This window comes from Carassius carassius, chromosome 11 (assembly GCF_963082965.1).
Source record: "Carassius carassius chromosome 11, fCarCar2.1, whole genome shotgun sequence".
Lineage (NCBI taxonomy): Eukaryota > Metazoa > Chordata > Actinopteri > Cypriniformes > Cyprinidae > Carassius > Carassius carassius.
In genome coordinates this window covers 25,500,536-25,527,853 of record NC_081765.1, presented here as the reverse complement: position 1 = coordinate 25,527,853, position 27,318 = coordinate 25,500,536, and the positions used below count along the sequence as shown (strand labels likewise).

The 27,318-nt window shown below is 36.4% G+C and overlaps 1 protein-coding gene across 1 annotated transcript in view; it reads right to left on the bottom strand.

The window, feature by feature from the left end:
- Positions 1–1,879: 1,879 nt before the first annotated feature.
- pdia5 (protein disulfide isomerase family A, member 5) overlaps positions 1,880–27,318 on the bottom strand; it is a 59,302-nt gene continuing 33,863 nt past the window's right edge. Inside the window, exons 10-17 of the mRNA XM_059562270.1 lie at positions 26,148–26,219; positions 23,016–23,152; positions 20,997–21,067; positions 19,109–19,272; positions 16,072–16,202; positions 13,350–13,420; positions 4,374–4,508; positions 1,880–3,845 (exon numbers count right to left, since the gene is read on the bottom strand). Coding sequence (XP_059418253.1) covers positions 3,765–3,845; positions 4,374–4,508; positions 13,350–13,420; positions 16,072–16,202; positions 19,109–19,272; positions 20,997–21,067; positions 23,016–23,152; positions 26,148–26,219 — 862 coding nt within the window. The 3' untranslated portion in view covers positions 1,880–3,764. The remainder of the gene's footprint in view (positions 3,846–4,373; positions 4,509–13,349; positions 13,421–16,071; positions 16,203–19,108; positions 19,273–20,996; positions 21,068–23,015; positions 23,153–26,147; positions 26,220–27,318) is intronic.

Here is a 27,318-nt window from a genome sequence, read left to right as displayed (position 1 = left end):
CAGTTTCCATAATATAGACAGAGAGAATGCAAAAGTCTTTGGTATTAATTTATATATATTTATATATAAGAAATAGCTATGTGCTTCAGCAACTAGCTCCCCATCTAAGAGGGTTTTTAGTGTCAGTAGGAACATAGTTTCATGCCACAGAGCTTCTCTTAAAACCACAGACGGTTGACAGACTTGTGTTCTTAGCTTAAAAACTTGTTAAAAAATTAAAATAAAATACTTATCCCAGTTGCATAGTTTAAATTGTGAATTGCATGCACTAAAAAGTTGACAGAATGCACTTTCTGTAACTGTTACTTAATTTGCACTGCTTCAGTTACATATAGGCCTACATGTATTCATTAATAAAAAGCAGTAAGTGATCTCTTGGTCTAGATTTTTTAACTGCTTAAATTAGCTGTTTAATCTAAATGTTTTTTTTTTTTAATGGGCAAAAGAAAATCATGTTTTATTTTTTATTATTTAAATGCAAACATATCGAGATATATATCGAATATCGTAAAAAATTTGACAATATCGAGATATCATTTTTTTTTGTATATCGCCCAGCCCTACTTTACACAGCATAATATGTATTTAGCTTCCATTTCTTAACTTCCATTCATTCTGGCATTTTCTTGTCCTCCTTTCATCCCTGGTTCTGACATGTAGAGGGGTGCATCCAGGCAAAAGTAGTTGCTTGCACCCTCAGTAAGCTTCCTCCATGTAATTTTAATGGAGCCATCCTTCTCTCCAGACCATTAAACAGTCACATATTGCACTTCACCAGCAGGTGTTTCTCCATGGGCAGCCATTTAAATGTCCAACAGTGACTCATCCCTTGAGTTTCCAATCTGGCAAACAGCTAATGCCTCTTACAGGGGTCCTTGTGCAGTTCGATGGCAAAGGGCTCGGCTCGTTTGAGATCATGACAGAATTAGTCCAGGAAGACTTTCGTAAACAAAAGCACCTGACAGAAAAGTTTGATAAGAAATTACTCCGGAACAGCAAAGCAGTGCTTGTTTTTTCAGTTTCATCAAGCAATTTATTGTACTCTGTTGCACCCACCATGACAGCATAGGTGCTAAATGACAGCAGGGAGAAGACTAATTTTCTCCATTTCAAAAGTAGTGAGTGAAATATCTTCCCATATATACCATGATCGTCTTTACAAAAAGACAAACAAAAAGGAACAATTCCAAAATAACTGGCTTGTGGTCAGATGTTTTATTATTTTTCCACTCTTGGCTTCATTAACCTGACAGATTGGCTATTTTCATATAGAATTATAAAAGCTTATATCTATTTAGCATGTGTGCATGTATTGTTAGCCTAATTAAAAAAAAAAAAAAGTTTACATCAAATATGTGTGGCTTTAATGCAGACACATTCAAACAGAAAACAAATGAGGTGTCAGCCATACAGACAAAGTCAGCAAACTAGCCTGCATTTGTCCTTTGGTGCAAAAGTTCACAAATGTTTCTAATAAACAGGGTTTTTTTTTTTTTTGTGCTTGTCTGTGCAAACATCATTAAAAATTGGTATGCTGCCAAAGTGTTGCAACGTGGCTATTAAAATTTTCTGGGTATTTTTTTTACCATGTTTTTGTGCGGTTGCCTACAGGTGTGATTCAAAAGAGCCTATCTAAGTCTCAATTATAAGATATTATAAGAATCTATGAAAAAATATTCTGGTATATCTTCAAATTAGGTCTACAGATTTTTTTCACCATCAACCTCTGGGGAAAATACAGTGAAACACTAAATTGCAACCCTGTTTATTTTCATCTTGAAAAATAATAAAAATCTAACATTTTTGCACTTTAAAAGTAGTATTCATAACCAAATAAGAAGTAATGTTCACATAACGTTATTTGAAAAATTGACAATGGTTCTTGGAAATGTATGCCTTTTATTTTGCATTGTGTTCATCGATGCAGCAAATCTGTACATATGGCTGGGCACAAAAAAAAAAATCAATGCGACAGTGACTTCTTGGCATTGTTGTAGCTCCCACATCCCACAAGGAACCAAGTGAAGGCCCCTGACCATCCAAATATTGATATAAATGTCAATGCACAAATGAACCATGTAGTGACAGCGGTTGAACATACTGTAGTGAGACAAACCTGTGCAAGCATTCACCCACATCTGTCATTTTGGAGCATTATTGAACATGTTCTGGCAAGCTATCTTTACTCTTCCCCTCAACAGGACCTTTTTACATCCAGCTACGATACAAATTCAGCATGTGTTCCCACTTTAACCTTACAGAAAGTATTTTGAACTTGAAAGCCCTTATCTTGCATATAATTGATATCTATGCATCAGCGTTCCTTGGCTCATGTTTTATTCAATACTTCTTGCCACAAATTTGGCAAGGAAATGTAAACTAAATTCCTATTCAATTATAATTTTTTTCGTGTTCTGTCTCCCAAAGATACATGTAAACAATTCATAATTTGGCGATGTGAATAGAGAACACCCAACTGGATTGCAAATTACGATGAGCAATAGTGCTCTTCAATTGTGTTTCACTATCCCTGAGAACCTTATTCATAATGAAACGAACCAACCCTCTGAATTATACAACAAAAGTTCAGCTACAAGACCTTTAAATATGGATCTCCCTGCCTAGAGGAGGGAGATTTCCACACACATAATAACAGTGGAGTTGCCACAGAGATACTGGTAAGGGTTGTGGTATCAAGATGAGAGCGCCAACATTTGGGAGTGAGCAAGTAAAACGGATCCTCTGGCACTACACTGTCGAAACCAGTGAGACTTGTTAAATGAGCATCACTCAACATGCCTTAAAGCAAACCATCTCGCTCCCGCATAAATGAAGACCCTATATGTGGTTCCCATCATCACTTATTGTACCATTCCCATGCTTAGAAGAGGAAATGTCCATATGTGTATTATATGTCCAGAATAGCAATGCAAATAAGAAACCACATAACCAGACTAGACTTTTAAAATAAGCAGAAACATTCATTTACAATGGAATGTAAAGGGCCCAGAAATTTTAATGGATTGAACTTCCAGAATTAATTTGTTTAAATTAATATTTTTAATTTGTTTCAAACTATTTTTTCGGCATTTCCAGTTTTGTTACGTAATTTTATTCTGTCACAACTGACAATAAAACATAAGGAAAAAACAACTTGCTTGAAAACATGCTCTTGTCTTTGCTCTTGTATTTTGACTGTAGTACTGTATTTCTTGAAAATAGTAAAATATTTGGACGACAATTATTAAGGCCACAAAGTTCAGCTACAACAACTTTCTCTTTTTTTTTACTCCCAAAACCATGATGTTATACAGCATTCTTTCCTTTTGTTTGTCTTTTTTTTTTTTTTTTTACAAAAATATTTGCAGATACGATGTACACATTATTACTCACTGTAATGGGAGTCACGACAATGTATCCTGGTGATAATTGGTTTTGCCCATTAAACACCAGCCACCCATCAAACGTATGGGACCCTTGCGAGTGAAGGCCCAGTGTTGCATAGATTTCAGGTATTGATTTCAGAAACTGAAGTCACAGTATTTGGAAAAAAAAATTCACAAAATGTCAGGAAATTAAAACTAAAAGAAAAATAGTTTGATGTGGTCTGATGGTTGTACATTGCAAACATAAGGGCACAGCAGTATAAAAAATAGCCTTTTTAGCTGAGGTTTCAAGTCTGTGGCATTAGTGCTGGGATGTCTCTGCCCAAGTCACAGTGCAATGATAGACTCCTCCCATTTATAGGAACCACACCCACAATATCAGAGCTCCTCTTTCCGCTTGCCCACTTTCTCTTGGTCTCGGCCCCTGAGATTTCTCATGAAACCAGTGAAGCCAGCTTCCTGTAGGGGGTAGACAGTGAGAAATGAAAAACTGTTTACCTCATATTATATATATAAAAAACATTCACGATGCTGACCCCAAAAGATTTTGGACACTTGCATATAAAAGCATATAAATACATGTCAAATGTATCAATGTCACTGTATTAGATTGACCAAGGCAAAATAAAGGAGGTGGCATTTGCAAATAAATTATGCTAGAGCTTTTTTTGTTTCAGTGTTTTTTTTTTTTTTGTTTTTTATAATTGTAATATATATATATATATATATATATATATATATATACACACACACACACACACACACACAATCTAGATGGAGCCTGCAGAAGTCTGCAGTTTAAACAAAATCATCTCAATCATGATCCAATCTTTACAGTATAATTCCAATTAATACCTATTAAATAGGTATTGCTTAAAGTGTGATTGTGCTTTCAACTTATGTTATATATACATTACATACATATATATACATAAAATATACATTTTTATCTGTATCTGAATATCTTTCACAAGAAAGAACACTTACCCCTCTTTCCCCATTGTATTTCTCGCTGAACTTCCCATAGTTGTAATAGTTGAATGTTGGGTAGCCCTCAACACCCTCCTGTTTACACAACTCATGGTTTTGTCCCTTTGTGCAGTCCACTGCAGCATATGCAATCTGAAAGGAAGTACTGCATAATTATTTTAACAGGAAATGGTCATAGATTAAATATCCTTACTTCAGAAGTCAGAAAGAGTTTTTTTTGTCAAGTATGTTTACATGCACAATGAATCTGTCTTGGTGACAAGGAGCTTCCAGTGCAGAAGTACAGAAAATACGTACATGATAGTGCAGACATACATTGTAATTACATAGTAGAGATGAAATATAACACTTGCATAAGAAAAACTGAAAATTAAATGCAATATAATAGAGAAGAATTAGAGAAACATAGAGAAAAACATAAGCTAATTGTTTTAATGAATGTACAGAATGTACTCCTGAAGTTTTTTAGCGTGTTCAGCTCCAGGTTGTTAAGAATGCACCAGACAGCCAGCTCTTTAACCTCCTGTATATTAGCAGACTCGTCTCAATCGTAGATGTGGCGTATGATGGTAGTGTCATCTGCAAATTTCAGGACCTAGACAGAGGGATCTTTTGCAGTGCATTTGTTCGTATTCAGGGAGAAGGGCAGTGGGGAGAGCACACATCCCTGAGGGGCGCCAGTGCTGATCATGAGAGTCCTGGATGTGAGTTTCCCCAGCCTCACTAGCTGCTGCCTGTCTGTCAGGAAGCTGGTGATCCACTGACAGATTGGGGTGGGCACGGAGAGCTGGGTCTGTTTGTCTGAGAGAAGGTCAGGCATGATGGTATGATGGAACTGAAGTCTACAAACTAGATCCTTGCATAAGTCTCAGATCTATCCAGATGCTGTAGAATATAATGCAGTCCCATGTTGACTGGATGTTTGCTCTGTACGCAAACTGAAGAGGATCCAGCAAGGGTCCAATCTTTCAGATACAGTAGGTCAACAACAGTCTTTCAAATCCCTTTAGACTTGAAAGCGACAGGTCTGCAGTCGAAAAGTTTTTAGGGACCGGAATGATAGTGGAGTGTTTTGAGCAGGAGGGGACTACACACAGTAACTCCACAATGTGATACGCTCTAAACAGCTGGAAGCATGGCAGATAAAACGCATTGTCTGGAATGGCTTGATTCAGCCAGGTTTCAGTGAAGCACAATGCAGCAGAGTTTGAAAAGTCCTTGTTGATGTGGGTGAGTAGTAGTAGTTCATCCATTTTGTTAAAAAGGGAATGGACATTCGCAAGATGAATGCTTGGGAGTTTAACCAGCGTGCTTCCCTATTGTGTGTCTGTGCACACGTTTGTACAGCACCACTGCACCTCTTAATAGAATTTCCAATGAAATGTCTGAATTATCAAAAAATGTCAAAATATTGTCTGGGGTGTGTTGCTTAATGTTAAGGAGTTTGTCTCTAGTAAAACTTAGAGAAGAATAACTAAACACAGAAACAAACAAACAAAAACAGCAGAAGAATTGCAGAGATCAGTGCCATGGCTGCCATTCGTGGTGCCATCTTGATTATAGATTAAAGATAGATTATAGATAGAGTCCCCCAAGAATGTTGTATCAAATAGTATTGCTATGGTTGTGTGATATACAAAGCTGTGGTTGTATCTATCAGGAATTTTTGGAAACAAAAGTACATGTGTGTGGTAAGGAATTATGCTGTCTGATCATGGTTTCATTGTTTATGCTCCTGAGCCCCTTGGAGACCCATTGTGGCGATCTCCTAGAAGAATTTACTTTCTCTAGAGAAAGCTGTATATCTGAAACACATTTTCAGTCAAACAGTCCAACTGCATTGATACATATTGCATAGTGTGTGGACTGAATTGAACAATGCTTTGAGTTTCTATTGGGCTAATTTACAGAGATGAAAAACACTGCTCAATAATCCATAAGGCTGCATGGCAGCACATTTGAATCTTCTTGATGACAATTGGATTGCTTATAAAACTTCTTCTGATATAGCAAAAACAATCAAGAAGGAATGACAGCAACATATAAAAACCCTAAAGCTGATAGCCAATAGCACCTAAAATCAAACCTAAAACTTATTTGCCCTTTAGAGTAGATATTTTAATGTGTGAAAATGTAACTGTGAAATCTAACAGCACAGCTGCTTTGGCACTTACTGAATGGTTTCACTCACTGCACCCCTACATCTTGATTTTTTTTCTCTAGGGTACTGAAAAATGAGTAATACTGTACAATCTTGTCAAGAAAAGGCAATTCAAAGCAGCATAGGATAAAATAATACAGCAAAAACCCCAACATTAAAACAAGAGAAAAAATAAATCTCTTGATGAATGGCATACGTCTTTTTTCCCTCAGCTCAAAAAAAAAAAAAAAAAGTCGTCAACTGGTGTTCAGTACATTTTATATCACTCGTGAAAAAAAGCCCTATTTGTATAACTTAATATTTATCACCATGACAACCATGTTTGAACCTATAAGTTTAGCTGAATCCATATAGTGAAATTGGCATGTAGTATTCTCACTCTTAGGACAAAAACAGTTCACATGAAATGCGATGCTAAGGATCTCGGTGCACCAATCAAAGAATCCTCCAAGACTACAGGGTTTCATTGGAGGTTGACATGAATGTGTCTGTGATTATTAGGTCTTTATAATGACAGGAGAAAATGGAGAGGAAAGGGATAGTTCATTTGGTTGCCGGCCAATTCTGATATTGATCCTTGTGTTGGTGGAAAACCCTCTTGGCACTTGACTGATCTTGCTATAACCTCACCAATAAGCGGATGTAAGCAACATAAGACTCATGGAAACTCTGGATTTTGTGCTTAAAGAGGGTGGTTTATGAGATGGATGAGGCTAAAAAAAAAGTTCCTCACAAAGGCACAGAGATTCTTCTCAGACAGTAATTATCAACCTCACAGAGAAAGAGCCCACCCAGGTCATTGTGCACAGGAAATGAAACGGCCAGTGAGCTCATGAATATTACAAAATAGATGTTATTTCCTTTGCATTTGGTGGTATTAAGTTAAAAGAGGTCAACCAAAGAACATCTGAACCAAGACTAGGCTTGACACCATTAGCCTTTTTCCACAATCGAAGTATGTTGTTTTTAATTGGACTGCATTTTTTTGGCTTTCACTATGAAAAATAAATAAATAAAAATAAAACAGAAAAAAACTGTTTAATAGTCAAGCAGAAACAACAGAAGTCTTTATATTAAGAATTGAAGGAATGAGTTTCTAAGCCCTGTGCTGCTGGAAGGCCATTCAAGATGTATTGCACCGATTGTTATTGGAATTAAGGCAAGATGAATAATTCTAAAAAAAAAAAAAATGGAAATGCATTTCAGTATGAGAGGTGAGACTGGAAGTATTCTTGGAAGTCCTTGATATCATATGTAACTAATTTCCCCTCAGCCTTTCTCTATATAGTGAAGTATAGTATTCTGTAGTAAATAATGAATGAGTGAGCAGTTTCAAAATCAGAAAATGAACTAAGGGATATTTGACAATGGGCCATTGAATTATTGAAAAATAATGCACGCACCGAGGTAGTAAAGCAGCCATGCATTATTTTTCAATAATGGAATGGCCCATTGTCAATCAATTCATCTCATCCCAAGCAACACAAAGTCTTTTTAGAGCTAGCGACAGAAGTTTGAGTCACTTATATGCCATTATGAGAGAAAGAGATTAAGCTTGTGTGAAATGCCTGAGTCTTTGCAGCTCTCAACAGTGTTCAGCAGCAGGGAAATTCTAATAGAGAAATTCTAAGTTGAAATGCTCTAATAACAGTGACATTACCACCTCACTTCTAAGAAGTGTCAGTTGCACTTCTTTCACAATTTTTTATGAAAAAGTTGATTGCTGGGCACCACTGTCAAGAAATATCTGTGCATGCATATTTCTGTCTGTGTGTGAGTGTGTGTTTGTACAGCTATGTTCCCATCACCCTGTTTTTATGTGCATTTTGAAGCATCGCATCAGAAACTATATTTTATGCTCAGATTAGGGTTTTTTTGTCGTGTGAAAATTAGTTCATGCAAATAATGGGAGATGGAAAAACAGTTACTGAATAAATTCTTCCATGTGCATGAAAAGTCATGTGACTTTGTACAATGGGGCTGCATAACTTGGCTAACCACCTCGTAGCACAGCATTTCAAATTTTATGGTCATTCTGAAATGCCTGAGCAAAGTCTGTCGTCAAAGTATTTGTTTATAATTGCCTCCCAGATGATTGTGATCCCACACTGCAGGCAGCCACCTTCGAAAGCAATGATCACATTTATGGTTTCGTCTGCTCGCTCTGAACCTCAAGTAATTTATTATATATGAAAATTATTATTTTCAGTGGCTCCTCCTACTTTTCTTAGTGATATTTAGCGCCAGTTTATCAGGAAGTGACAAATTTGTTCTCTTTGACTCGTTGGATGGAAATGGTGCTTTATTATGTTTTACTGTATGTGATATTCCAATTTTTCGGATAAGTTAAATTCTCAAATTTACATAGCAAGTATGTATGTGCTTACAGAGAGAGAGAAGAAAAAAAAGTGTGCTTTCCATAAAAAAGGCAATTTACTGGGGAAAAACTTCTTTATTTTTTTCCTATTGTTTTCTTGGTCATTGTCTTTGTGGGTTTTGGTTGAGTTTCTGTTGTAAGCTGGAAGGACTTTTGTAGTAGCTGTAATCATTTGCGTGAAGTGATATGCAATGGTAATGCAGTCGCCAGATCTGGAACTAATTCATAGCTATACATTTGCTGGAAAATAATTGCTTGGGTTATAAAGTTTGTCAACCAATCAGAATCAAGCATACAGTGTAAATATTAAAATGTGTAGTCCTTAAATGCCTCATGAATTCAGCTCTACTGAGAGATGCAGTGACTGACAGAAAGGAGCAGAGGTTTATGTTTGTGGGAAAAATTACTATGACGGTGTATTAAAGGATGCTGTGAAGTGGCTCACTGTTTGGAAAAACCATCAGATGGAGTTTCATGAACAGAACTTTTAGTCTTCAGACAAACTGTACCTGTTTTTAAATATCTTTTAAGGGTGTAAGCACAAAATCTAAGAAAAACAAAAAATGGCTCCATTTGAATCTTGGCAAAGTGAATTTCCAAATGCCGTTCATCTGAATAACGATTATGCGCAAGTCTAAACTTAAGAGCAATAGGTTAATTGAAGAGATTTGATGTTATGCCTTATGATTTATAGACTTTTGCAAATAACAATTCAACATCACTGTCTTATGGCAAGAGATAAATGTCTGCTGTTAAAGAAGCCAAAGGGAACGTTTTTACATGCCTCTGAAGATCCAAAAGAGAGACAGCTACTTTCAAAAAAGTTTCAGGAGAAAGAGGAAAGAATTAGAGAATGATGAAATGTCAGTGTGTAAACGTCTGCGATGGAGTGTTACTCAGAGAGTGTCTGAAGTGTGGAAAAAAATCGGCACTCGTCAAAGTGAAAGCAATGTGTGAATTTAAAAGTTAAGCCAAGCACACTTCAAAACTTAAGCTTGTCGGCCCTTCATGCATTAAGTCTTCACCTAGTCTGCAACAAAATGCCACACAGATCATAGCCAACTCTAAGCAAGCTGTACATCTGACATCTATTTCATGATATCTATTGCGTTAACTACTTACATAACTACACAGGCTACATTAACACCAAGTCTAAATGCACAGATCTGATCTTTTGACCATATCCGATTTTTTGGCCCATCTGTTTACTTTCACTTTACAGACACAACTGGTATCCGATATCTGTGTTTAAATTAATTCCCGCCCAAAAGGATTGTCTCCAGTTATCACTTCAGACCCGTGGGTTTTGAATGGCTGTGCTAAAAAATATTTGTATAATTGATGTTGAGTGGCCATTATTATTTGTCAGCATGGACGATGGCTGTCATGGATGTTTTGCAGCACAAAATCTGAAGGAACGGATAAAAAACAAAAAAATTACAGCAATTTTCATTCGCTATTTTCTCTACAGCTCATTAGAGGTAGAATTATTTAGTGAAATAAAGTAGCGCCAATATGATATTTATTGAAATGTATTCAAATGAATTAATGAGAGAAAGAGATAGAACGTGTGAGTGAGTGTGAATCTTGCGAACAAGTGAAGCTTTTTGGTTTAATTACAAAAACTGCTTTGTTATCACCTCATTACTGAGAAATATAAAGTAGTTTTTAGCTGTTGTATTTATAAATTTCATTGTGCAGGGGTTGAAAACCAGCTCCTGAATGTACAATTTCTTACCTATATAAAGTTTCCATCTCAATAAAATGCGAGCACATACAGCACACTGGCATTAAAACACAATCTTTAAGGAAAAACTTGTCGCCCTCGCATTGGGAGTTCTGCCAGGGAATGTGATTAGATGTAGGTCCGATGTCCAAATATCGGATATCTATCTGATTTAAAACCACATTTGGAAGTGGCTCAGATTGGATTCAATGATGAACTGCCTTTAACTATCATTTTGCATTATTGACACACTGTTTTCCTAATGAATGTTGTTCAGTTGCTTTGACGCAATGTATTTTGTTTAAAGCGCTATATAAATAAAGGTAACTTGACTTGATTGGATGCGAAAAAATTGGATCTCATGCAGATTTTTGTGTTCACACGTGCAACAAATTCCAGATTTTCTGTGCCAGTTTAATGCAGCCATGTACTAAATAACCAATATACTAAGACTGAATACTTTCTGAAGTATCATGTGACACTGAAGACTGGAGTAATGGTTGCTAAAAATTCAGCTTTGTCATCACAGGAATTAGTTATTTTAAAATGTATTAAAATGGAAAACAGTTACTTTATATCATAATAATATTTCAGAATATTAGAATGAATTTCCAAAAACATTCCATGAACCTTGTAACATCAGATGGAACAACTGATTAAAACATCCAAATTAGGGCTGCAACTAACGATTATTTTGATAATCGATTAATCTGTCAATTATTTTTACGATTAATCGGTTTATGTACTTATATTTTAGTTTTTCCATTTTTCCCCCAAAGTAAATTATTAATAAAGGGTCTTTATCATTCAGCATAGATTTTTAAGAGATTTTAATAATTTTGCATTGTCATATCCTCATCACAAATATACCTGGAGTTGTTTTATTATGTGTCAGTAATCCTTTGTCGAACTCTTCTGCAATCAAAACACTGACCCATACTCTAGCAAATTTCACAAGGAGATTTCAAATAATGTTTTCACCATAGCAGTCCTTAGAGCTCCTAAAGTAGTTTAACATCCCGAACAAAGCTTATTAAGGAATCTTTCAGAACATATTTTCACGAAGAATAAGGATAAAACAGAATAAGATTGCAGTGCGTTGTATTTTATTATTTACTGGGAAACAGCTTTATAGCTTATGCTGTGAAATTGTAAACAATCCTTCGAATAAAGTGACAATGGCATGAAACCTGAATGGAACTCACAATTTAAAGTAAAATCCATCAGAAGGTTGTCCAGAAAAAACGGACACACAAAAAACCTGCTGTGTGAAAAAGAGCAGTGAATACTTAGAAAAAAAAAAGTGCATTTCAAATATCTTTAAACATTTACCTCTCTCATTCAGTCATAATTAGGCTGCACGACTGAATTATGAACTGGTAAACGACAAACTGATCACAGAACATGTTTGTAAAGCTTTAAATGTTAACTGTTAAAAAGCAATGTTATCAGCTTTTACAACTAAACATTTGCAAACAACATTGTACTGGAGAATCTGCACAAATAAAAGGCTTAGGGGCCGTTCACATATCGCGCCTAAAACGCTAGGCGCACCCATAGACTGTGCGCACCGCTTTCTCCTCCTTTCCAAAGCGCTCGTGCAGAAGCGCCCCTGAGGCGTCTGCCTTTGCTAAGCAACCATGACGTGCTCTCTCCTTGAAGACGCGGAAATTTCAGCAAAGGTTAAATGGATTTGCAGCTCTAAAAATCGCTTGCAGTAGCTCTGCTACTAAATTTATTACAGCTATGATCAGCTGTTCCTTCATCTTGGCTGAGCTTTTAACGTTGTTACGGGAAAGGATGAAGCTGATTATTTAGTTCTTGTCGCATGACCCGCGGTGCGCTTGCTGCATTCTGAAAAGTTGAAATGTTTTTAACTCGATGCGGTGTGCACGCGCCTGGAAAAACGTGTGCGTCGCGACCGCGTCGCTTCCATTATGAGCGCGCATACTGCGCGCCTACATTGGAAATAACGAACATGAGCGCGCAAAAGACGCGATATGTGAACGGTCCCTTAAACAGTTCAGTAGTGCAGAGTTTACAGGTTAATCTTCTTTTTTGAAGGCTCAAAATAAAGTACTCCCACATCCCGCTGAATGCTGCAGAGACGCAGTTCGGGAAGCACGTGACATAAAACGAGGCCAGCTATGGGCTATTCGCTACTTCTCCTGCTGTACTGGCCGAGTAAATCCTGTTCCTGATCCGTTGGCTCATTACTGCCACACTTTGGTCACCGCAGATCTGAAATATGCACGAAATAAGCCGCTTACGGCAAATAAATTATTTAGCAACGAATCGATTCGTTGTTTCAGCTCTAATCCAAATATAATTCCACCATGAGCTATTCACACACCAACACAAGTCTTAAAAATGACGAAGAGGTCTTGTAGTGAGTGCTTGACTTAAACTGACAAAGCATGGCTAAGGCAGCATAGTCTGCCTCACACTATAATATAAAAATCAACAGAGAAATACTACACAGATAACATGCGAAATAGAAGATTGAAGGTCAACAGCATCAGACAGCCCAGTGACATTGAAGACCTTGAGAATGTTCTGGAGATGAAAAGAGATTCAATTCTAGGATGTGTGAAGGCTGTCTGAATGAGAGTGGGAGAACTTCATTGCACTTGACAGAACCTGGAAGTCATTTGAAAGGATTTGTTATTTAGAGTGGCTGGAAATCTCCTTAATGGTGTTGAGCCTTACCTTGCGGTCCTCTTTGAACAGCTCAGCTGCTGTGGTGAAATGAGGGACGGCGTTCTTGCAGTGTGGACACCCTGGGGAAAACAGTGAGATATAAGTATTCATCAAGCTGTCTCATCTTATAATGCTGAGAACAAACGGCAAGAGGTGATATACCCCAGCATTCACAAAACAGACAATATACTGTAGCAGAAGAAAAGAAAACAATGATCGACATTACTTACAGTACAAGACAATAACTTAAGACAAACAAATCTGCACATAATCCATCTCTGCCTGCATATAGCAGGTTAAACTGACAAAATTCAACTTTTTAGCTCATCAAAAGTTACTTTATTATTCTTATACTGTAGAAGGCCCACCGGGAGCTTTCCTGAGGCAATATGTGTCCATCAAACTTACTAAAGAACTGGCAAGAGTTTCAACCCTCCTTAGTCACAACTCCTAAACTTTAATCTCCATCATGTTCTTATGAGGTGGTTTTGATGCTAAGGGTGTTATTCTTATAAATTATGCATGGAATTTGGCATTAAATGTTTCAAATGAACAACTTCCATTGAATAAGCAGCCGCCTAAAGCTAAAAACTTGCCAAATGGCATGGCTACACAGCCATGGCACAACAGTCTCATTTTAGGTTGTCACGCAGTCTTGTTTGCACACATTTGAGCTACTTTACGTTTTTAAATGAAAGTTATTCAAGTAAGTGAGTTCACTTTGGAAACCGGTGACTTTTAAATGGCAGTTAATGGCACGGTCATCATTTGCAGGGCAGCAAACAAAGGCCTGTTTGTGTGAGGAACAAGGGGTCTAATTTAGGATGCACGAGGGTCATTATAAATAATGGAGCATAAAGTTGTGTACCTTCCCTTTTGGTACATGTTGCCATTATATGAGGAGAAAAAAAAGGCTGGGCAGGCCTCCAAACCCATGCGAGGTCGATGTGAGTCTGTCTCAGTGCCCAGCTAGATACTGCTAATCAAGAAGTCAAAGTGTGGGCAGAAGCTATACTTATAATGAAAAATTATTATGTGCTGTTATTTTATGCAAGAAGAAATTTGGGGGTGCATTTCAAATGACTTTCTAGTTCAGTAGTTGTAGCCCTGGGAACCATTTCTAGTGCGGTCCCAGTGTAAAAATCAATGCAGTGCACTGAAATTGTCGCTACCTAGACATTCCCAGAATGCACTGGAGGTTTGACACTGACATCTGACATTAGGAATGTGGCTTTTGAGAACTAAAGCCTTCGTGTATGCTTGGTAACCTCTGATAAGAACCTTTATAAGAATCTTGTTTCAACTATCATGCTCGTTCCAGAGAGATACCACTATTAGCAGGGTAGCTAGGTGATATTTAAACCTTCAGTTCTGTACAAATGTGAAGGTCTGCCCTATCATTAAGTACAAAGTTGCTTCTACAACGATGAAAGCTGCCCACTATAGTGTTCATCGAATGGTGCCATTCACCAGAACAAAGCAACACCGATGGAATCAAGCAGTAAAGCTCTGTGTAGCTCTGTTTTAAATGGGCTCTATTCACACCATCATTTGTTCCAAAATCAGCTGTTGTGATCAACAGTCTTCAATACCCCCAAAAAATCAAAAGCTATGTTTGTCATTTCCATTTGTATTACATCTAAAAAAATAAGCTATAGTTAAAGGATCCAGTTAGACAGAGGTCAGGATTATGACACAGTATGGTCTAATGCTAAATAATTACAGCATTGTTCATTGAGTTCACGGAGTACAAAGTGAATTTATGTTACATTCCCCATTGATTTTTATTACAGCAATGTACCTGCATATATTTTAGCAAGTATAGGAATTAGTAGGGCCAAGTACACTACAAAACACAATGACCGGCACACAGTTTCTCGTTTTATTTTGTGTAGGGGCAAACTTTACTTGACAAACAGCAGAGAATGTGCATCAAATTACAAGATCAGTCTCCCTGTCTAATGCCATGATCCTGAGATTTGTTTCCACACAAACTCAGACACATAGCAACACTACAATTCCTGACAACATGTCAACAAACAGCATGAAAGGAGAAAAGGAAAAAAACGAGCCGAATGCTAATAAGATGAGACTGTGTTAGGGGAGACGTGGGCAGCAGTTTGATGTCTTGTTTTTGGCTCCTGCTGCCCACTGTCTATCCCTCCTCTCGCAATTTCATTGACTGTTGCTCCCCTAACACGTCTTTCTTTTTCCTTGCCATGATCACTTTTGTCTCGCTTGAGGGGTTTGTGTAAGACACTATTCTTTGTAAACCTGCTATGGAACAATATGTAATATGTAAAAAAGACTATCCAACTCAGATTAATTATAAGGAATTGCATTAAACTGTATGTCTTCACAAATAATAACGGGAATAGGAAGAAGAGATGCACAAGTAATTAATCTCCCTTTGATTCCTCAAGCCTAAACATTTAAATGGCTTTTACCATTTCAGAAAACTACAGAGATGCAAACATCATATTTAACTGTTATGACCTGTTGTAAATATGGTAAATAATGCAATAACTATGTGCAGGAAGCTTTGGTGCAGTCTACGTCACCTGCACATTTAAGTGCTCTATATAATTGCCTTCACACATGATTCTTTAGGAGGATGCAACACAATTCTGATTCATTTCCCTATGAAGCTTAAAGGTTTAAGAGAAGCCTGCAAATGTGCTTTGAGACCGAAACTACAACTGCAGTAGTTTTGAAAAAACAAAAGGCTTACATGGAGCATAGAACATGACCAGGGCATGTTTCTTCTTTTTCAGAAATTCCCTGAAATCTTCGGCTCCCAGGTGGCTCACATTGGACGGCATCTCATCCCACGACTTCTCTGGAGGAGGAGGGGCCTGGGGACTGAGAGAAACCGAGAGAGAAAGCGCCTGTGATTAAATGGGTAAGCTGTTAGGCTCTGAATATCTGTTTCTGTGGCTCAGGAGTAGAGCATTGTGTTTGCGGCACAAAAGGTTGTGGGTTCAACTCCCAGAGAACACACATACTGGTAAAAATTAAAGCCTGAATGCACTGTAAGTTGCTTTGGATAAAAGTGTCTGCTAAATGCATAAATGTAAATGTAATTTGTAACACTCACAGACAAGTCAGATCACAACGTAATAACCATGCAAATTTTCATAATCAGTATAATACACTAAATAAAATGCTACACCCATGAGCTCAGCAAAACTGAATGGCTGCAAAAGTATTTAGAATTATTTCATTAATTTTATAAAATAATTTTAATAAGCCTTGGTGATTTTTCTTTCAAAAAAATTAAATCATACCGACCCCAAACTTTTGAACAACATTGTAAATGTATGGTTATCAATAAAAATACTTTTTGGGGCCACTTTGTATGCATATCACATAATAAACAATTTCAAACATGAAATGAAAGCATGAAAAGCACCTCAGGACTAAACAAAACCTTAACTTGGAATATTCCTCATTTCCCATGGTATTATCATAGTGCATAACTACTAGTCTGCAGTATGTGCTGTTCTGGGACCTGTGAGATGGCACAGTCATGCACTTAAACTCATAGCTGATGCCTGCACAGAAAGAATGCTCCAGGATCAGAGCAAGGGCAAGCTAATCCACTGAGAGGTCAGTTTAGCAGTGATTGATTGTTGTTAAGCTCTGTTGAGCACATCCCAAAGAGTCATGGGAGACAGCAGTGTAAAAGTAAATTCTCAGCCTCCCAGCCCTCATGCAGGTCACTCTTTAGTCAGTGTTCGGGATATGCCGGTATCAAATTGTCCTGTTGCGGTTAATTGATAATTCTTTTATCACGGTATACGGTATTATCACGGTATTGAAATTTTGTTTTAAAAAAGTGGTCATAATACAGTAGAACTGGTTAAATAACTTTTTCTTATAACAAAAATAACTAAACATTTAAAACAATAAAGCAATACAGAAAAATATATAAAAATTAAATGTTTTACACATTAAAGTGCAAAAGAACTATAAAAACCAATAGGTATCACTTTACAATAAGACCTCATTACTTAACCTTAGTTAATGCATTAACATTCAAGGCAAGGCAAGTTTATTTATATAGCACATTTCGTACACAATGGTAATTCAAAGTGCTTTACATAAAAGTAAAAAAAAAAGTAATGAAGAAAAATAATCACAAAAATAAAACAAGCAATTTAAGACCCTGAAAATGAAAATGATTTAAAAATTGACTTAATGAATTTAAGACAGTTTAAAAATAGAAAATGATCTTACATAAAATACAGTGCAATACATAAAATATAGTGTAATCAGTTCAGACATCGCATAGTGCTCATTCAATAAATGCACAGCTAAACAATGAGCAATAGCTACATTTGCTATAGAAGTTATTAATCTTTGTTAAAAAAATACAAGTCTTAGTTCATGTTAGCTCATTAAATAACACAGTTGCAACTTTCAATTTTAACAATGTGTTATTAAATATTGGAATACCTAAGATTAATGAATGTTCAGAATTTTTTTTTGTTTTTTTTCATTGGCAGTTTGTTAACTAATGAAGCCATAATGAAGTGTGAATGAACAATAAAAGATCAAATCACTTTCAAACAATATCTAGGGCATTATAAAAAATGATAAAAAAAAAAAATGAATGTTTGAAGATAAATAACCTATTAAGTCTAAATATTTCAGTAGTTGGCACTCTAATAAACACCATAGGGAAAACACAAATCTGAATGGTTATTTAAAATTATTTAAATATGGTTTAGAAAGTAACAGCTGCTTTATTTACTGTGATTACAGGGTTAGGGCTACATTTTAGCGCCATCTGCTGTCAGAGAGTGAATGTGCTTTCATTCAGCGCGTCTCTCACGTGTTCCTCCATGTGCTTCTCATGCGTGCTTGTTTACATCAGAGCAGCACACAGCGATGTTGTGCATTTTAAGCAGCTGATGGGAATAATATTCTTAAAATGCATTCCAAATTCAGAATAATTTGTAATGTATATTTATTCACGGTATTTAGAAGTGCCCACGATAACAATATCGTGCATATTAATCACCGCAATATATCGCATTACCGAATACCGGCACAAGTCTAGTCAGTGTGTGTTTTCGAGAACATGTTCCTACTGACTGAACCCCTGCCTCTTAGTGTGAAGTTTGGTCACTTGTTCTAACTAGGTGACATTCAGTAACCACTTTAACATTTAATTACAAAACCACAAAGTGGGTGCTTGGATAATTTTTTGTATTTATACCTTCCTGACTATTTATATAGTTAAGAGATTGCAGAGGGTAAGAGTAGCAAAAATAATTGCAATTTCTTCCTCACTTGTACCTGACCTTAGCTGAGCACTAAATCCACCTCCATCAGAAATAAATATTACAAAGTGTGCAGAAATAAATAAAAGTAGAAACAAGTGTTTACCCATGCAGACCTCCATACACCTACATAAACATCTACATCCAGTCAAAACAGCTATTGTGTTTTATCCGTTTTGTACATTAACGCCTCTGCAGAGCTGCATTACAGAAACAGACATTTCAAGGATTTTTAATAGGGACAGTAGAGAGTGATGATAGAATACAATAATAATAATGATTATTTGTTGCCAATATTTTATTATTATTATTATTATTAAATTGACCAAACTGTTCTTATGTCAAACAGTTAACTGCCCTTAAGTACAAATAAGAAAATACTAATAACAGAATATCTCTTGTTGCAAACTTACTGAATTAATATAGATATCATTTAATTTCTCATGCTGATAGTCAGTGGAAAAGACGAAGTCAACTCACTTCTGCAGCCACTCGATGATTTTGTCTTTGCTCCGGAGTTGAGGAAGTGTGTACTTCTCTTCCCCCTTGTCAAAGTACTTCACTGTTGGGAAGCCTGAGATTTTAAACCGCTCACCGATGGACTTGTGAATGGTGGCATCCACTGCTGCCAATACACCTGGGCTCTGAAAGCATATGAACAAACAAACATAGAAAAGCACTGTTTATTTTTAACTTAAAACCACACCATACTGTATGTTGTCTGACAGATGATGGGTCAAATTCACAGGTACAAATACATCCTAAATGTTGGACATTGTTAGTCCATTTGTTAAACTCTCTTCAAACTGCTTTTTATTAAAAAGGTTCATTGTGACTGTGTTCATGTTCTAACCTTAGATTTCGAAACCTTTTTTACATCTAAAGACAGCATAATGTCGATCTTTATATGTAACTGGTTAAAATTAGGAATGTTAAAAGTTAACCTGTTAATCCATTTGATTTATTAAAAACACAACAACATTTGCACTGCATTTCCAGCATATTTCAATAGTTTAAGAAATAAGAACAGTTGCTATAAAAACACTAAACACTTTGAGTGTCATCTACACAAATTGTAGAAAATTATATTTACACTAAGGCCTATTACTTAGACTGATTTATGACTCCCTCAGTTTAACACAACCAATTTGTTGTTGAAGTTGTGGAGACACTTTTTTCATGAAATGACAGCACAATTTGGCACAGCTTTGTTTCCACCATGATATAGCTGCAAAATGGAGTGTCATTAATAATGTTTCCTCAACTTAAACTCCCTCTATTTGCACACATCTGTCAGTGGGATACCTTATAATTATGATGAGAGTCTTGGTCATTATCACAAACAAAAGATCTGAGTTCAAGTTTAGGTACCAACCCCAAAGGGGCCAAATAATCTATGGACAGCTATCTGAGCTGGGAGCCAATTAGAAGTGTTTGCAAACCAAAACCACTTGACGACAAATACTCAAACACATCTCATTAAATTAATGTCACCACATTTCAACAACACACTTGAGAAATAAGCATGGCCGCTTGAATTTCTCCACCATCCACTTACAAAATGTCATATTCATAACCCGCTGTCTTACATTCATATATGCACATTTAAACATCCTTACAGTCTCACAGAGATGCAAATGAAAAAAGCTTTTAAAAAAAAAAACCTCTCGACATGCGGACTCTCTCTTTAAACTGTGTGTAGGGCCGTGGGCACAGGAAATGAGAAAAATAAATTACTTCATCTTTCTCGGGGGAGAATATGTGAGGACTACAACATGCGTTAGATAATGCATAATGTGTCGTTATTGAACTCTGGGAAGAGCATCACTCCGAGTAGCTCCAAGCTGAAGGCTAGAGGGACAGCACAGAGGAAAACGAAAATGAGATAAATACTAAAACTATAAGGCTTTGGCGACTCCAATTGGCCTGCAACTAAGAACTAGAGAACAGAGCCAGTGCTACGGTCATACCTGGAAAATGAGAAACACACCACTCACACAACATGGCCAGAGATCTTTGTGAACTGTATATGTCTCATGTCGTAAATTTAAAGCTTAAAAATTTCCAAGCATGGAAATGTTGAATCAAAGGTTGAATTAGTAAAACATTTTTGGACTTACCGCAGGGTGTTATCAAATTGTCTAGGATGATGGAAAATTACAGTTGTCTTATTTTAATCAAGTCAATTGGACACGGACTGGAATGCCTCAAAGTGACAATTACACACCTAGAACCATTTCAGTAAGTACACAGTTGTTCTCTTGCCTCCATGTTGTCTTTTGCAAAGTCAGTTTGAATTTTAGAACAAGCAAATATATGAACATTATCCATTCCCTATATGTCAGAGAATAAGAGTGAAGGAACTCACATCTGGGTCTTTGTTGAGGATCTCAGCAGCTTCATCAAACTCTGGCTTCATCTTCTTACAGTGGCCACACCCTAAAAACCATCACAAGCAAGAAAATTAGAATGTGATAATAATATATATATATATAAATCCATCAAAATAATAATTTATATATATATTTTTTTAAATATTAATTACAATTATTTTAAAAAAAAAAATTTAAACAATGTATTTTTACAGTAGTGCCTTGAAGTAGTGCTTTCACCCAATTTGATAATATTACTACTAAATTATTTGAATAATTATGATTTCTTGTGCACCAAATCAGCAAATTAATCATAATAGTAATGGCTGCTGAAAATTCTGCTTTGCCATCACTGGAATAAATTATGTTCTTAAATATATTCAAATACAAAACAGTTATTTTAATTGTAATAATATTGCAGTTTTTACTGTATTTTTAATAAAATTTTAAAATAAAATAAATTTTATCTTATCAAACCCAATCTTTGAATGGTAGTATGTAAACATAAAAATATTTGGAAAACCCTGCTATCAATTAGGTTTTGGGTACTTGAACAGCTAAATATTAATTTGGCCAGGTTGAGAGGTCAGCTAAACTAGCCAAACCAGCATAAACCAGAAAACCATCTTAGGCCAAGCTTTTTCATTTTTTTTTTCAAAAGGGTTGTCATGCATAATTGACATAGCACAAAAACAGCAACAACTCAACTCAATACAACATTTCAGTCATAAATTAACCATAAACAGTACTCATCTGGAAACAAATTATATTTCCCTCTCAAGTATTTAAAAGATCCCCGTCCAATTCTCCACCTGTTACATGATCACAAAAGCCTTTTGAGTAAACTTAAACCAGAAATCACTAAGTCAAGCCTGGATTTAATATGTATTTATTTACACTATAAGAATATGAACAAATCAGGACACTGATAAATTGCATTTTTGCTAAGAACTATGTACAACAGCTTATTATTATTAATAAAAATATTAAAGGTGACTTGAACTGAGTGTCAGCATGCATTTTGTTTTATATTTAATCTGATGCAAGTAGATTTTTTTTTTGTCTTGATGAACTTAACAGTTTTTATGTTACATTGAGAGGCCTAAACATTGGCATTATGATAGCTGAGTGCACGGGAAGCGATGTTTGTGTGTAAACATGTATATTGCATTTGACCTTTGTTGATGAGAATGTAAACAATAATTTGGTACCTTGAAAGTGTATTAATGTGGAGAGAAAGTATGTGCATATAGGCTCAGTGGCGGGTTGATAGGATACACCCTGCGCCATACAGGAAATGAATATGAATATTAGAGGTGTTTAATCAAAAATATATGAAAGCTGAGAGAATCACTAGAAAAGCAACCTCCCAAGAAATTGAAATACTACCGACATACTCGTATCAGCAAATCTGTGTTAGGTTGATTCATTTGAGAATAAAAATGATAGACAAAAACATCAACAGTACACAAGTGCAATTCCACCAGCATAAAGAGACTGACTAAATGCTCTCGTTTTTTTTCTTTTGTCTCTCTCTGACCGCTTCAGTAATTCAAATTAGGCCTCACTAGACAAAAATGACTGGCAATAAGATAATACCATGGTACATACACTATGCCATGATTCTCAATCTATATACTGTAAAATATGCATGTACTGTAAAATGGTTTTTACATGGTACTCCAATGTACTTTAAAGAGTAGTTTTGCGTGCTAAGAATTATAATGTTACCATAATAACATATCCAAAATATTATAATTATACATTGATTTTGACAACTTGCTTGTCAAGCTAATGTAATCCTAACAATTAAAGGAATTCATCCAAACATGAAAATGATGTCATCATTTACTCCCCCACATGTCATTCCAAACCTGTAGGATATTATTTTTTATAAAGGAAGACATTGTTTTGGAATGTTGTGGGGGTGACAATTTTCCAACCCTTTAACTACCCCTAAATTTCAATGTCATTCAAGCCCCAAGTTCTGCAAGAGCAGTGTTGTAGATACTCACAGGGAGCATAGAACATGACCAGGACTGACGGATGCTCCTCCAGGAATGTGTCAAAAGACTCATCAGTCAGATGGAAGACCGCCGAGCCGGATTCTGACCAGGGCACCTCTTGAGTTTTAGGTTGAGGGGGTTGGGGGCTGTGCAACGTATAAATCAAGTAGTTAAAAACATTTCCATTAGTCAAAACGTTTTTGTTGTTTCAAAGCCTATGAATTTCATGAACAAAACTCTCCAAATGACTAATGTGAGACACTTAAGCTCTGCCAATACACTGCCAATACACATCACACGGTTCATTTCAGCTCTACATCTGGTGGGGAACGGTCACACCCACATGACTTAAGAGAGCTAGTTTGAGCTCACAATTCACATCTGTCTCATCATGGGCCCTGTGCCCATATAAGAGCGGCTCAAATGATTCCCTTTTAGAATGGATAGAGCCAAGAGCTTGTCTGTTAGAAGTAAGTCAGCTGAACAAAGACCAGGGATAAACACTGGCAAACCCAACCATTAAATGGGTAAAGTGCATCAGTAAATGCTCTCATATTCAAACTTTATTCTACAAGACATGCCAGGGATACATCTGCAAGTGCTTTGAGAGCAGGTCACAATTTTAAGTCTCTTAACATCCACTTGTACTGGTCAATCAACTCCAGGTGTCATATAGTTTATGGTATAGCAATGATGATTTTCTGTGTCTCACAAACTATGGACCACCCACAGCCCCTTTATTAACCATCTCATGAGCAAAAATGGTGAGAGCTGATTGAAATTGCTAGTTCCAAACTAACTGGTCAGCAACTGTCAGGAGTTATGGATGGGAATTTTTTTTTTAATCAGTCCCACTAAAAGTGATCATAATGTACTACTGCTACAGTGATCATCTTTGAGAGACCGCTAATAACTAGATTTGCTGGCCTGGTTAGTGACATCTAAATCTTTCAGTGATATCTCCGTTTAAAAGTTTAGAATCAGGAAGATTTGCTTTTGAAAGAAGTCTTTATGCGCACACAGGCTGCGTTTATTTGATCAAAAATACAATAAAAATAATAACATTGTGAAATATTATTAACATTTAAATATACAGGTGCTTCTCAATGAATCAGAATTTTGCGAAAAAGTTAATTTATTTCAGTAATTCAACTCAAATTGTGAAACTTGTGTATTAAATAAATTCAATGCACACAGACCGAAGTAAGTCTTTGGTACTTTTAATTGTGATGATTTAGGCTCACATTTAACAAAACCCACAAAATCACAATCTCAACTAATCAGAATACTTAAGGCCTTCTGGAAAGTATGTTCAATTACTGTACATGTACTCAATACTTGGTAGGGGCTCCTATTGCTCTAATTACTGCCTCAATTCGGCGTGTCTTGGAGGTGATCAGTTTGTGGCACTGCTCCTTCAACTCATCTGCAAGCACACCAACACCATGGTCATTTAACCAACTTTTGGTGCTTTTGGTAGTGTGGGCAGGTGCCAAATCCTGCTGGACAATTAAATCAGCATCTACAAATGCTGGTCAGCAGAAGGAAGCATGAAGTACTCCAAAATTTCTTGGTAAAAGGGTGTAGTGCCTTTGGTTTTTCAAAAAACACAATGGACCAACACCAGCAGATGACATTGCACCCAGAATCATCACAGACTGTGGAAATTTAACATTGGACTTCAAGCAACTTGGGCTATGAGCTTCTCCACCCTTCCTTCAGACTCTATGACCTTGGCTTCCAAATGAAATACAAAACTTGCTCTCATCTGAAAAGAGGACTTTGGACCACTGGGCAACAGTCCAGTTCTTCTTCTCTTTAGCCCAGGTAAGACACCTCAGGAGTGGCTTAACAAAAGGAATATGAAAACTGTATTCAAATTCCTTGACACGTCTGTGTGTGGTGGCTCTTGATGCCTTGACTCCAGCCTCAGTCCATTCCTTGTAAAGTTCACTCAAATTCTTGAATCGATTTCGCTTGACATTCCTCATCAATTACGTGGCCAAGCACAACAGAGGCAACGAGGGGCTAAGCAAGCATGGCAGAGAGTATCAGACCAGCTGAAAACTTTATTTTTAATAAACAAAATGGCAAATAGGTTGCACTGCCACCAAATGACAATAACACACATAAATATTGGTGTCAATATGGCATTGCATTGCAGAAATACAGCCTCAGATCCAGACTGGCATCATGGAACTTTTTTTGATCCCAGTCTTATGAACTTTGGTGCATTTTTCGATACATAAACTAAATATCCTCGAACAGAACTGCATGATCCACTTTGTTTGCCTAACCTCACTTCTTAGACAGATAGATCTAGCAATCATCAAATCTATAAATATGTATATTTTTGTATATATTTTTTTCTTGTTCGTAAAACAATGTTTTTCCACACTGGTTTAATTTCAAATTCAGATTGACCTGCCCTTAAATGACAAGAAAATACAAACCAAGCTGTGGCTGGTTTTGTGACATAGGCATATTGATCAAAGTCTCTTCCAGTCTAAATGGGAAATTGACCAGAATAATTGATCAGTCTTTATGCCAATAAAATGTTTCTCATACAACTCACAAACTACTAATGTGTCATGCAAAAAGAAAATAATTCTAAACTTAACAATACAAATATTGCTCAGCACACTACAGTGCTTGCTTCATCTAGTCTGCTTCCTGACACTTAGTATTCAACATCAGCAATGTCATTGAATTAATTTCTTGCTAGTCAAAATACCAGGCCAATGTATGACTAGAAGATTCATGCAGTCCATAAATTACATGTTGCATTGCTTGCATAGCTCTAGTTGAAGTTAATCTCTTAGACGTGTACATAGACACTGTAAACTTGTATATTTTATTCACTCTGTCACTTTGATAGTAGGTTAAGACACTGCAGAGATACTTAAGCTTCATCACGTCTCTGTTAGGAGGCACAAAGGAGTGTTTACGTCCAGTGTTTTACAGTGCACATCATATACTTCACACCAAAGTTCCTGTAAAACCTTCCCTGGATAACAGTTGAGACTGCAGGCAGAAGTCCAAACAGTGATTCTTTACAGCTTTTAAGATAGTAGAGGGCATAAGAATGATTGAAGAGAGGCTGTGTGTTTGTATGTTAAAATAAGGGGTAGGTTTACTCACTTTTTCAACCAATCAGCAATGTCTTTAGAGGTGGCTCCATAATTCTCATAGTGATGCAAAAATTTCCCCTTCCTGTTGGGAGAAAGAACAAAAAAACGGGGCAAAATAATTAATCATAAACTGGCTGAGAACATCCAAACCAACACACTCATTTCATCATTATCAAACAAATCATTTTTACCAATATAAGTTTGTACACAATTTTTAGGAAGATTATTATTTTTTTAAATAGGTCGGAGACATGACCTAGTGATTAGTGCACATGCTTCTGCCACAGTACAAGAGATGTGGGATCGATTCTGGCCTGCGTCCCTATCACAATACCATTATTCCCTGTCCTCTCTCTACTTTCTATGTAAAAACATGGCCAAAAGGTTTGTTTAAAGCTATTAGTATTGACTTTTACAAAAACATACTTCAAATCTTGCCTTCTTTCAAAAAAAGGAAATCCTAAATGGGAGAAGTCAATACTTATTAGTGCTCATTTTCTCAACAAATTGCACTAGACAGCTTAGGATATTCGTAACGGCACAACAAAGATCCAAGGCATCCAAGACACAAGACTGCTGCTCGCTTCTTGCCATCCAAGATAAACATTTTAAATGAGCGTTTGACTCAAAGCTAATTAAGCCATTTGGTCCAGGGCTCTTAGCATAATCAAAGACTTCAGCAAGCAGCCTTTTGTGCTCTTACTAATCCATAAAACCACAAGCTGACGAGATCATGAATGTATCCAGAAATGCTTTTGAACACACAGCAGCATGCAGAAGAAGGCTTCATGCGTCAAAAACTCAAGTTTTATCTGCCATCATCTACTCCCTTTCCATCACTGAAAATAATCTGAGCAAATGGGAGCTTAGCTGAGATGCTGGCAATGGACTGTCATTTGTAACGGTCACTAATCAGTTGGAATCCAAAAGCACTGATGCAACCTAAACAAAGAAATATAATAAGAAAGTGGAAAACCCATGTCAATCAAAGAGAATTATCACTTTTGTGTCATGCTAAATCTTGATTTTCTAGTCTGAAAAAAGAAAATGAAAAGAAAACCCATTTTGCCTCAAGTGACTTTCAAATTCCTTGTGACCCTATAATTAAATGTAAATCTGTTTGCAACCAGCAGGCCATCTAAATCACAAGCAATTTTTAGCTAGGGGAGTGTCCTTATAAA